The sequence below is a fragment of the Tyto alba genome, unplaced genomic scaffold (genome assembly GCF_018691265.1).
Source record: "Tyto alba isolate M040663 unplaced genomic scaffold, T.alba_DEE_v4.0 Super-Scaffold_16, whole genome shotgun sequence".
Classification (NCBI taxonomy): Eukaryota; Metazoa; Chordata; class Aves; order Strigiformes; family Tytonidae; genus Tyto; species Tyto alba.
The window spans coordinates 17,253,171-17,266,082 of NW_024881278.1; the positions used below are offsets into that span (position 1 = coordinate 17,253,171).

At 35.2% G+C, this 12,912-nt stretch overlaps 1 protein-coding gene across 2 annotated transcripts in view; it reads right to left on the reverse strand.

Moving 5' to 3' along the window:
- The window catches only part of SPATA17 (spermatogenesis associated 17), an 89,698-nt gene that overhangs the window by 19,390 nt on the left and 57,396 nt on the right, over positions 1-12,912 (reverse strand). For both annotated transcript variants that reach the window (XM_032989489.2, XM_032989488.2), the window contains 2 exons: positions 9,895-10,046; positions 877-1,012 (listed from right to left, as the gene is read on the reverse strand). In XM_032989489.2, coding sequence (XP_032845380.2) covers positions 877-1,012; positions 9,895-10,046 — 288 coding nt within the window. The remainder of the gene's footprint in view (positions 1-876; positions 1,013-9,894; positions 10,047-12,912) is intronic.

Genomic DNA, 12,912 nt, shown 5'->3' on the forward strand with positions numbered 1-12,912 from the left:
GTGTTCAGATGGAATTGCATGCATTTCAGTTTGTGTCCATAGCCTCTTGTCCTGTCACTGGACACTACTGAGTCTGAAAGTCATCTGGTTCCCTCTTCTTCATTCCCTCCTATCAGGTGTTTATACACATTGATAAGATCTCCCCCAAGCTTTCCCTTCTCCAGACTAAAGAGTTCCAGCACAATCAGCCTCTCCTCATACCAAAGATGCTCCAGTCCCTAACTATCTTTGTGTCTCTGTGCTGCTGTCTCTACCAAATCCATTATCCTTCTGCAGGGAAATTCTAATGTGATTTTGATACCTAATACAAATAGAAGCAATGCAGACATTACACAAACTCATGTTAGAACATGTTCTGGGGAAAATTACCTCTTGTAGAACTACAAACCAGAAATATATGGGATGCTCCTGATAAAGCTGGCAGTTTAATGACACTATCTTAAAGTAAATATGGCTCTCCACTAATTTTTAGAATTTTCCAAAGAATGTATGCATTAAAATATTTTGTTGTTTTTAATCACGTTTTGCATTCATTTTCTGAATTAATGTGTGAGAGTAAATATGCAATCTCTCTTAAATCAGTAAAGGCAATACAGATAAAACAAAACTTTGCAAAAATTATATAACCAAAGATGAAGTTAATCAGGCTATTAAATCCTTATCTTGTAGGTGGGAGAGGTGTTAAATTTCTCCACATTGAAATTACCAGAAAGAGAGTCAAGGAAGCCTCATCTGATCACATCAGCTATAACTATGTGATTTTATAACACACTAAAATGATTCCCATTTCACTCCATGATCTCTGGATCAGGCCCAAATTCTAATATAATAACAATCTATAAAAGTAAACCATTCTTTAATTTTTCAGTGACTTACCTTGTCTGATACCCACTTTTTAGGCTCTACTTCTCTGAAGTTTTTAATTCCGTAAGTTTCTTGGCCATATTTGCCACACCTATGAACTGATGGGTCGTACTTCTCATTTTTATGATATGAAGAAAATGGCAGAAATCTGAAATTCAAGAATATTTAAAATCAGGTACGCTCTACTCTAGATGCTACAGGATTTATGTAAATCATAGATACCAGCGCTACAGGAGGTGACATGGACACATGTTCCTGTTATTTTCCACTACTGTCTTAATGTTCCCCCTCAGTATTTTGAGAGGATTACTGCAATTTCTCCTACAGCTGCTTTTAAATTAAATTTGGAGCAAAGAGATAGAGTTTCAACACGATAAAATGAATCCTTTCTGTACAAAGATATAACCTGGTTCGCTTGCATTATTAGATTATTACTTTGGCTGTATCTGCACTACCAAGTGGTGTGATGTGAAGACAGAATGAACAGGGTTCCATTTGCTGGGATCTGCCCATTGACACCTCAGGTCTTGGCAGGCAGTGCAGGCTGTGTCAGCTGCCGTCAGCAGGCACACACCTGCACGAGGACACGGCTCACTTCTGGAGAACTTGCATCCACTTCACGAGTCACGTAGGCCCCCAACATATAACCATAACCTGATGGTTCCATCAGGATGGAAACATTTCAAGCATGCCAGCAGTATGAGAATAAACTAAAGCAAATTTTCTCCCCGTGCCTTAAGGTATGCATCCTTGGATATCTGTTAACCAAAGCTAAATAATCCATTTTCTCATTTAGCAAAATAGAAACTTATACAAATAGTACTGGTGAATTTCACATATTGGCAGACCACAAAGCAAATAAACTATTCCTTCTGAATTCACAAATTGTGTAATTTACTCTCATGTTATAATTTTATCCTGATTAGAAATCTTTTGGAGCCTGATTTTTTCATCTTTGGTCATACTGATGACAGACTCCCTGCTTACATAGTGCCACTGAACAGGGAAGCTCCAGCTACCTGCTTTGGGCATGGCAGAGGTTTTCAGATGGATGTCCCTAACTCTCATGGACAACTACAGGTTTTCTGGGTAGATTCCACAGCAAAAAGTATGTATGAAGGAGAAAGACATTTTATATATAACGGATCTGAAATAGACCCTGCAAAGATGCCTTGGTTCCATCTATTTCAGTTTGCAAGAGCTATGAGAGCAAACAGGTATATTTTAATATAAAGTAAAATCTTGTGAATTAAGCTTATCATTGCTTGTATCCTGAAAAAGCAACATACATTCTCTATTCTATAAGTGCAGGAAGAATTACTATACAGTAAAATTATAAATATATGCTTCAGACATTTAAAATACCACTTCAACTGCCATGACAACAGGTGTAATTAATTAAAACCTTTTCCTAGTTGAAAGTTTTTCAGAATCCAGAGTACCTAAAAGAGTTAGACAGTTAAACAAGTTTTTGATAAAGATAGGGATTAAAATATTTTTCTTTGTCTCTCAGCTGATACAGACTCAGAAATTTTTATATTTGGACTAACTGATCCAACAGCAATTATTTGAGTGTTGCTTTTTTTAAATTACATATCTTTCTATTTCATAAAAAGAAATTATTTTAGAATCATGTCAGCTATATCAATTTATTCTATCAAGTACCACAAATGTCATGTAAAGTTAGCAAAAGAAAAATACTGAGTTAGCAGACTTTTAAATTATACAAAGCTGTAGTAGCATGTGTATACTCATGGGAAAGGACACACTCACATAAGACAGATTATGGTACTTGTAATGCTAATTTGCACATGGGATGGACATCACACACACACAAAAATTAATGTGGCCCCAGTGTCCCAGAGAATACATCGAAGGTGCTGTGAGCCGGCTGCTCCACTTGCAGTTTTTATCACTTCTGAATTGCATTTTAATAGTACATTTTTCTTTTGTTCAGACATGAAAGAAAATTGGCTTTCTCAGGGGACTGGATAGCTGAGAAGACAAGGCTAGCAGTTTAGGGATTTGCCCATATATGCCTAGAATTTAGTTGAGCCACAGCATTCATAATTCAATATGAATACTATGTTTGTAAAAATATACACAAAAAATTCTTGAGGAAAGTAGAAGTAAATTATTATATTTTTCCATATAAAATTTCCTACATAGAGGTTTTGATTTTACTGTAGATAAACTAATCTTTGTCTTTTGGGCAAACAAATACTCAGAGTAATCTATGTTCTACCATAATTCCAAACAAAAAATACATATATTGTAACACTTTAAGACACAACAGTATGTTCCACATGTAGTTTAGCACAAATGTGATCTTCTGCACTCTGCTGCATACCTCCTCTAAGATCATTAGGTGGAGTATACACCGTACAGCCTGGAATGTATGGCTGAGTTAAAAAAATAAAATCAACTCTGATTTTTTGAGGAAGAACATTGAACAATAAAAAAATATTAAAATTGAAATGAAAGAACATTAAAAATCTAATAGGGTATAATGGTATAAAGTTGTCTTAAGCAGAAACTTTCTTTTTTTTTCTTCTGTCTATAGTTCTGCTGTCAGATCCAGGTGGGCAGATTCTTACAGCGATAACGATCTAACTACAAGAAATGATTGTATGCTTGTAAATTCAATGTCTGTTTAAAACAAGTAAGAATTTTCATTACTCTATGTGAATAAGTAATTAAAAAGACCATTAAAACAATTTTTTGTGTTAAGTAGGGTAACCAAATTAATGGGAGTCATACAAAAGTCATTATACCCCCACAACCAATAATAATAGTAAAAAGCCATAGCACTGCAAAACACTTCAGTAATGGTGTTGTTTTCTGTAGCTCTATATATACACCTGACACAGCTTTTCCCCAAATTAATGACAGTATGTGCTCTGAATGTGACAGAAGAGAGTGATGGAAGGAGAAGAAAATTAAATCCAGACAATGGTATGATGCCATTATCAACCGCAGAAGTTTAGACTTCAATAGTTTTTCTCCACAAAAAGCTTACTCTCAGGACTCTTACATTGGGTTTAAGCTTTTCCTTGTGATTTAAGTGCAAATTCAGAAATTCTTAAAGGTTTTTGGTAATTATGACAGAGACAGAAGTACCAGGATCAAAGAAGAATTAAATTCCATGTTGATGTTATATCGTGCCATAAAACACAGTCAGTATAAGCTGAGCCTTTCAAAAAGTTGATGATTTAACGGGAGGTGAACTTTCCATAAAGAAATAAATTTATAACTGAAAAATTATTTCATTTTACCCTCCACAAAAGCTTGAATGAGAGATATGCCAGAGAATACATTCAAGACGGGGAGGAGGAAGAGTTGGAACCAAAAATGGGAAACTATCTCAGGTTCTACAAATAGCAATATTACACATACACAACCTGAGGGAGGACCAGGACCACAGCTGGCAGTGTCACTGGTAATGAAGGCCAGCTGCACTGTTGCCAGGACCACACTATGTTGAACTTAATTAGTGTAAAAAGACCTAGAAGCCTTGACTTAGTAGCCAGTCCTGGACCTGACAGCTGCTAGTGGTATACATTTAAATTTTGAAAGATATGCTAGATATCTGTTGTTAACAAAAGTAAAAGTTGCTTTCTCTCTCCCTCCACTCATCGTATCCTGCATTTCCTTGCTACTATTAATTTCATCTTTCTAGTCCTTCTTTTCCCCACAGTTTGACCCCCCCATGATATTTCTTCCTGCATGCCTCACCTACCATTTCTTCCCTCCATTCTGTCTCTTTTATTGTAATATCTCTCACTGTTGTGACAGGAGATGGAAGAGGCTTTTTAGACATCAAAGGCTTTCCAATTGGATCGACTGAAATGATAGAAGCAGCAGTAGGTACTGGCCTCTAATGTCTATGGCAGTGTGAGAGGAGTGAGCAGTAGCACAAACAGGAAGGAGGATTTGTCACGTCCATCATTTATGGCTGGGTGGCAGTGTCCTGGTGCTATATGGTACCTACCAACAGGACACAGTTTAGAGGCATTCACTTTTTCTTGAATTTAAATAGCAGCCAAAAACCAGTGGTCCTTCAGCACGTTCTCTGGAGCAGCCCAAGAGGCAAAGTCCCAGCAGTCCAGCTGTGCAAGCATATAACCCTGATACCAGAAATGCTTTAAACTTTACCCAAGCTTGTGACAAAGAATGGCAGTAGATCCACTGTCAGACTGGCATACATGTTGCACTATCAGGGCACAAGAAGAAATACTAAAGAAATACTAAAACCAGAGAACTGAAAGGAATAGTCTGCTTACATGGTTTTTCAAACTTTCATAATATTTTTATGTACTGTACATTTTTGTAATTTATTAGTAAAAATATTACCAAATTCTTAATTCCTGCTGTGTGAAACTTGCTAATTTTTTATCTAAAGTGGTTCTATGCAATAGCAATTCAATTCCTTGTTGTCTTGATCTAATTCAAATAAAACTATTTTATATCATTTTGAAGAAGTACAAGAACAATTAGCTCCAAACAAACTATATTTCTTTATCAGGAAGCTGTGAATCTTTCATTTTTTATTTTTTTTTCTTTAAATAAAACATGAAATTAATTTTAAGCTTTCAAATTTGGGTTATACCTGAAGTAATTTCTTCATCAAATCCAACAGTGTCTATCTTTTCCCTCAGGGAACAAAGGAAGCATAACGGTTTTCCATAGCAAAACAACTGCGGCAGGGCAGCCATTATTTAGTTAATAATGAGTACATACTAAAATGAAAGTGTTCTTTACAAAAATAAAGACTTCATATTTTACTTAACATATCTAGTCAGATCACATTTAACACAGTATTTTTGTCATAAGAAACTAATCGGGTGTATTATTACAAACACTGTCCACAGTAATATACTAAATACATACTTTTTTAACAAACCATCAATCATTTTTATCCTAATGTCAGTAAATCTAAGAATCCTCTGGCCATTTTTGTTTAACTCCTGCCTGCGATAATGTAAAGTGTTCAAGAAAAGCATAGTCTACTTCTTGTAGGAAGTAAAAGAGATCTCTTCTGCAGCAAATTCTGAAACTTCTTAATTATACACGGACTTATTATCTGCATCCCCAGTGTTATAAAGTACCAGAACTTCATTAGAAAAATTAAGATGGAAAAATGAAGGCGCTACTTTGTAAATTTCCAGTGGAAATTAGCTGGAAGAAGCAGAGGAATACTGGATCAAAAGAGGGTAATCATGCTTAACTGTGCCCTAGAGCACCCGCATGTATAATACGATTTGCACAGTAACTACCTCTCCTATTACTGCTTGTTTGGAGTATTCTGTGTTAATGGGGTTAGCTAATTTAGTATTTTAACTTAAAAAGACTCTGCTGATTAATAAATGTTGCACACTGTGCTAGTAATTAAAATAAATGGAAGAGTTACAAATAGAAGTTGAATTGTTAAGAAAACATTATCTGAAAATATATGATAATCCCTGTTTATCATAATACAATAACAGTCCAGAAAATATGCAAATTGCTGAAGTTGCAAAGCATGTGAAAAACTATGTATAATTTGAAAAAAGTTTTCAGATGTGTTATATTTGTATGACATAAAATGTAGCCATTTTCACTGCAGCTAAATCAGAAATACAGTGAAAGATCTTATAAATATAGAAATTAAAAGATTTTTTTAAATCCGTGATCTTATCAAAGTGACTTGCTTTTTAGATTTTATTACCATTAATACCAGGCAGCTCAGAACACTGATGCTCTCCAAATATAAAGCTTATTTAGATCACTACTTTCTCTGTAATCACACCGTTCGTGCACAGCCCTGTGTAGCACAGAAGCATGTAAGCTGTTTCTAAAGGAGAGCATTATCTTCCTGAGAACGAGCCCATGAGGAGCTCGGTGCTGCAATGCTCGCACCGCATGTGAGAGGCAGGGTGTGCAAACATCGCACTCTGCTGCGCACAAGTGAGCCGGTGCGTTCAGGACTAGCTTGGCTGTCTCCAGCACAGCATGGAGCATGGGTATAGCCAGAAGCCGAGATGACTCACCTGGTGTTGCACCAGAAGACTACAATAAATCAAAAAACCTCTTCCTTACACTACTGCTGGTTTATCCCTACGCTATTGCCACATGGCAACTCATTCTGGTGTATGTTGACTTTATAAAGATGTTTAATAGTATACTTTGAAGCATGACATGTACTATATGAGACAGATTTCAGCAAAGTTAATGAAAATAATTTACATTTTTGTTCTCTGGAAAATTAGGTCAGTATGCAGCTGCATGCAACTGAGTAAAGAACTTTTCATGCTTAGTGATCTAAATCTGCTGGATCCAGCAGTTGGTGTCTCAAACTAGACACTAGTTTATTAAGTGGCCATCCCAAAGGAGTCCAATTGTCATTCCTATCCAAGCGGAGGAGGAAATCACTTCATTTGTATGAAAAATAGCACAATAAGGCAGTAAGAGCTTCAATTACAAGAGAAAAAGGAATCATTCTTATTAGGCTAGATTACCCAGTTGCTCTTTCATTACAAAATAGGAAAGCCCAGCAGTTGCTTTAAGTAAGCACAATGTTCTTTCTTGCTTTCATTTGTACTGCTTCCACCTTCCTCAAACTCTTCCACAGCTTTTTCAATTATTTCTGCATTTTATCAGCAGCAAAAACTTTCTTGGAGCTTGAAACACTTAGAGAAAACATATTACCACTTTATAGAACCTTGATAATGAGAGGTGAGTGGGAATTCTGAATGTTGTTGGAAATTGCAGCTATATACCAACAGTTTTTCTATCTTAAGAGATATCACACAATACTCAGTCCAGAAATACACAGATCAAGGATTCAGTTTGGCATTTTATGCAAATACAAGCTTTCTCAACAAATGCCACACACTTTTGCTGTTCTTTCTCTCCTTATTTTCTAAAACAGAAGTATAATCAACATCGAAAGCACTACCAGGAAGAAATACAGTCCCAAAGTACACAATTACATAGAAAGAGACAGAAATTTGTCAATTCATAATAGACACTGCTGAGAAAAAACTACTGTAGAATCTGAGTAACCCTTTGCTGGCTCCTCCCTGGAGACGAGCATCCCACACAGCAGCTGCAGCATTACTAGTGAGCATGAGTCCTGATGATGACCTGCAACTCTGTCATCACCTTCTCAAGGTTACAGATGTGACCCTTGCATGGTTGGTTGAATATGAAGCACAAACGGAATGATCACAGCCTGAAAATGTATAATACACTATGTATTTAGCGTGCATTAAGCTGAGAGTCATTGGTGTTAGGACATTGCTTCTGTGCATTAAGAAGGGCACTAAATGCTTCCTTACCAACAGGGTAAATAAAGACCCCATATCAATTAATATCTGTCGAAGTTGGAGACTCCAAATTTACACTGTACAAGACTAAATCTTGACAGTTCACTCAGTGAAGAGAGGCAGTGAAATATTTATTACAAGATCCAACCTTCTGAAACTGTTGACACAGTGATGTCTGGGGTAAACCTTGTCAAATAAAGGCTGGGCAATATACTCATGCCGATAAATGAAGGACATTATCCATCCTCATTTGGAATGCATCAGTCAAACCTTAGTCAGTGAAAAGAGCACTTTAAATGAGAGATAGAAGATTAATTATTACCTAGCGGTTTTGGTTTGGTTTTTGTTTTTTGTTTTTTGGTTTTTTTTTTTTTTTTAAATTTCACTGGCAGAAGCTAGAAGTAAAATCTTTAAAAAAATGTCCCTGATTTAATCTGAGATGTAAATGAAAGTTAAGGTGCTTTTCCTTCACCTCAATAAATGAAAGAATAAAGAGTGGAACAGAAAACTGAAGTACATTTTTACTTGTAACTTAACTTGGTTATGTGTTTGCTATGAAAGGAATAAAAAGTACTATATTTAATTTTTGGCACCAAATGTAAAAAATAACATTGCATAAAAGTGGAAAAGTAGCTGAACTAAAAGATGTTTTTAATTTCAAAACTGGTTCTGAGTAGAATTACCATATAAAGTCACTGTTAATATTAAATTGGGGAAAGTGTGAGGAAAACAATATAACAGTAGAAACATAAAAGCCAGTCCATGCAAACGCAATTGATTCTGGTGTTTTTAAGTCCCAGTCCTGAAGCTGACACATAGCAACATGGAGCTGATAGAAAAGCTTGAAACAGATCAAAGGTAGCAAAGCATCATGTCCCAGTGAATCAGTGGATCACAGACTGCTCATGAGGAAAAGTGATTCCTTTATGTCCTGAATTCTGGCACTAAAGTGTCAAAGGATTGCCAAGATCAGTGAATTCAATGGGAAGATGACAAAACATTAATTTTTTCTAGCTAACTACAAAGCCAGAGCAGGTGACTTAACAAGCTTTTATTATGATTGGATAAAAAATTTCCATCATGATAAGAAAAAAATTGAAAATAGACTTAAATCTTTTGGGATGGATTATGTCTGTATCTGGGATTCTATGGAAAAAAACTAGCCTGTCTGACACTATTACAGATGCTATGGCTTAGGAAATCAAACTGCTTCAAAGATGATTACAGTTTTTGCACCATGTTCTAACATGTGCAACATATGCTCCCTTCTCTTCCAAGTGAGCTTTGGTAGTCTACTGGGAGAGAAAGCAAGTCTCATTGGCATGCAACACCACTTTTTCCTCCCATAGTCTGCAAGCTCCCTGAATACGAAGACAGAAACAGTATTTATTGCTTGGCAAGGTGCATGTGGCAAAACAGGTTTTGCATTTGTTTTCTTATTTCCCATTAAGCCCATCTGTTGCATCACATATTATTATTATTATTACAAGTTCTTCTATAGATTCATAGATATGGATGGCACATGTCACACAATTACAAGATAGGGTCTCTGCCCTGAACAGTTTATAATCTAAGGACACAGAATTTAGAAGTATGTACATAGAATGTTTTCTAGTAAGCTGTCAGATTTGACATTTCATTTTGTCAGGCATGAAAGGTTTCTGAAAGCAACAGAATAAAGAAAACATTCTCATAACAATATAAGAAAAAACAAAGAACTTACTCATTGTCATGTACATGGTTTCTCCATTCCTCCCTTTTCATTTCCTCTCTGGCCTTCTCTAGTGGTGAATTGATTGATGCTGCCACTCGCAAGGTTGGTTCCAAAGGCTTGTAGCGCTGCCGCAATACTTCAGTGGTATCACGGAAAGGCCCCTGAAAGATATAAGTGTTTTATTGTGGGGTGAGAAATCTTTTCTCTTTCTTTCTTTTATTCATGACACATCACTGATGAAAGAAGACACAGAATGTCTGGGAAGCGTAGCAAGACTTTTCTTCCAAAATAATTAAAGCACTTCATTTTGAAAGAGAGTTACAGATAACACAAAGGTTGATAACATGCTCTAAAGCTGCAAAGAGAGAATGAGAAACGTGCACTCCAGATTTATTTAACTACTAATAAATAATTATTATTTTTAAAAAAAGACGTTGTTAGAACTGTTTAGGAAAACTTAGGTTTTTCTTAGAAAATAATACTGGTGAAATAAAATCTGATACAGAAGTGTTAACTGTATCTAGATTCTGCTTAAGCAAAAAGCTTAAGTCTTTTCCTTTTCGTAGCATAAATAATGTTTTACCTTAAAGAACATTCTCTTTTCAATTTCACTAAAAATCTACCTGGAAGGGAACTTAATACATGACTTAAGATGCAATTCTTCTAGTGCAATTCAAACTAACAATAATACAGGTGTATAGTCCATTTTTGAAAAGTCTAATTCCACATTAATCTTATTATTTTTTATATAAAAATGAAAACTCCTAATTCTTTCACAAGTCCCTCTCTATATACACCTACATATCTTTTTTCAGAGTATATTGTTTAATAACTGATCATATCAGCATCTACCATTTAACAACACAGATAAATAGCAGCAGGAAGTCCTTTCCTACACTGTCAAAGTGACATATCCTATGTCTTGCTTTTAGTACTAACCAGTAAGAACTTATCTGGAGTATAATCAGTGCCATATTACGCTCAGGACTGTTTAGTGGCAACTTTGGATTTAGAAGTGTTGCTAATTATTTTTTATTTTATTTTCATCATTGTTGATCCTGCAATGAACTAGTGAAACCTTCTGAAACTATGAACAAAGAGTCCTAATAACAGCTTTTATTCTTAAAGATATCCTTCTTTAAATAGGTTATCACTAACAAGTCACAGCTGGAGTTACTGCAAGCACTGAGTGAAGACTGTGGGGCTAATAAAAAGAAATGATTCACGCCTCATTTATGTTCACTTATGTTTTACATTAATAGAAACCAATAATAGGAACCAGTTACCATAAAAGTCATGGACCGTAAATAACACAAATGGCAAATAAGTATCATCTAGTACTTTTCACAGCTGGACAGGAGGATTGCTATATTTGAAAGTAGTTAATGGATTTTTATTGGAACTTTACTTTTTAAAGGCACAGCACCATGGTTTAGAGATCTTTTTAAAGGTCCTAGTAAGCAAGTGAGCATAATATTTACACTTCTTGCAGATATCTTCTTGCTTCTACTTTCTAAGTCTGCATAAAAATCATGTTCGTTTAATATAACCACAATAAGTCTTTAAAAACAGAATGAAAAGTGATATCACCTGTGAGAGAATAATCAATAATAAACAGGTCATTAAAACTAGTAAGCAATGTTCTAGTAATATATAATTTGATGATCAAGTTCTAAAAAAAGTTTAGAATTTATAATAAAAAATTAATATTCTGTATTGAAATATGTTTGTATGAAGTGGCTATATGAAGTAAGAAGAAAGAAAAGTACTGTTGTCAAATAATATCAAGATAAATATGTTTGCTTTTAGAAAAGTCTTTCAGAATACTGTATTTCTTCTTCATTGGAAAATATTGACTCATATTCCATCAGGGTAAGGGCCAAATCAGAAATCCAAGCAAAGATTTTTTTCCATCTTTAATTTCTAAGACCTTCTAACTCTTTCTCATACCACAGTTCAAATGAAGTTAATAGAGTTCAACTACTAATGAAAGGAGGGGGGAGAGTCTAACTAAGGAAAGGTCTCTCAAACAAGGCTGTCATCACTAATGAAAGTGGGCTACATATGTATATGTTATTAAGATATTTCTAAACATTCCCTGCAGATTTTTCAATTCGTCTGAATCATGCATTTGAAAAAACTTACCTAGCAATAGGCACCTAAGGAATATATCTAAGATGACAGGACCTCTAAAAATCCATTTACCAATTTCCATTTTACAAGATTAACTTTAAGATTTGTGGAGTCTGTGGTAGAATGGTGCTTACAAATGTTTTCAAATTGGCAATGCCTTCAAGCTTTTCAGTCATCCTGCTTCAAAACTGAAATCTTCCTGGGGAGGCCAGGCAAGGAAAGGAAGGGAGGGAGTCAACTGATAGTTTTCACCCTGAAAGCACTCACACACCAATGTGTTCTGTTTGGAATTTGTACTGAGCAGCATAAATCTTCTCTCTAGTGACTGGTCTGCCAAATAAAGGTTAACAGATTGGCATTCTTACTACTTTACCATAAAATCAGAAACTCATGATAAAAGTTATGATCTACATGAAAACACACGTTCTTCACTGCCCACATTCCAGAACAGCTAACAGCATGCAAAAATTCCCCTAAAAATGGCAATATGCTTTCTGTTATTAATGCCTTTTAATGAACAGATGACTAATTTTAGCATTATCTGTGTTTTCATCAAACTGTAATTCTAGTTAACTCAGTAATAAAACTGATAGAACTAATTGATGTATAAGCATCATTAAAACTTTTCTTTTAAATATACTATCTTACACACACAGTGCTTACCTGTAAAATACTAGATACCCATTTCCTGAAGACAAAGCTGAAATATAGTAATTTTTTGTTCTTTTAAACACATATAAATGTTATCCTCATATAAAATATCCACCCCTACAGGCAATACAAATTTTAGATATCTGAAAGAACAGTGAAGTAACAAGTGACTGACAGTGGGCCAGATAGATACTAGAAAAAGAAGCTTGGTGCCAAAAAGTGTTACCACAGAGAACTAAGACA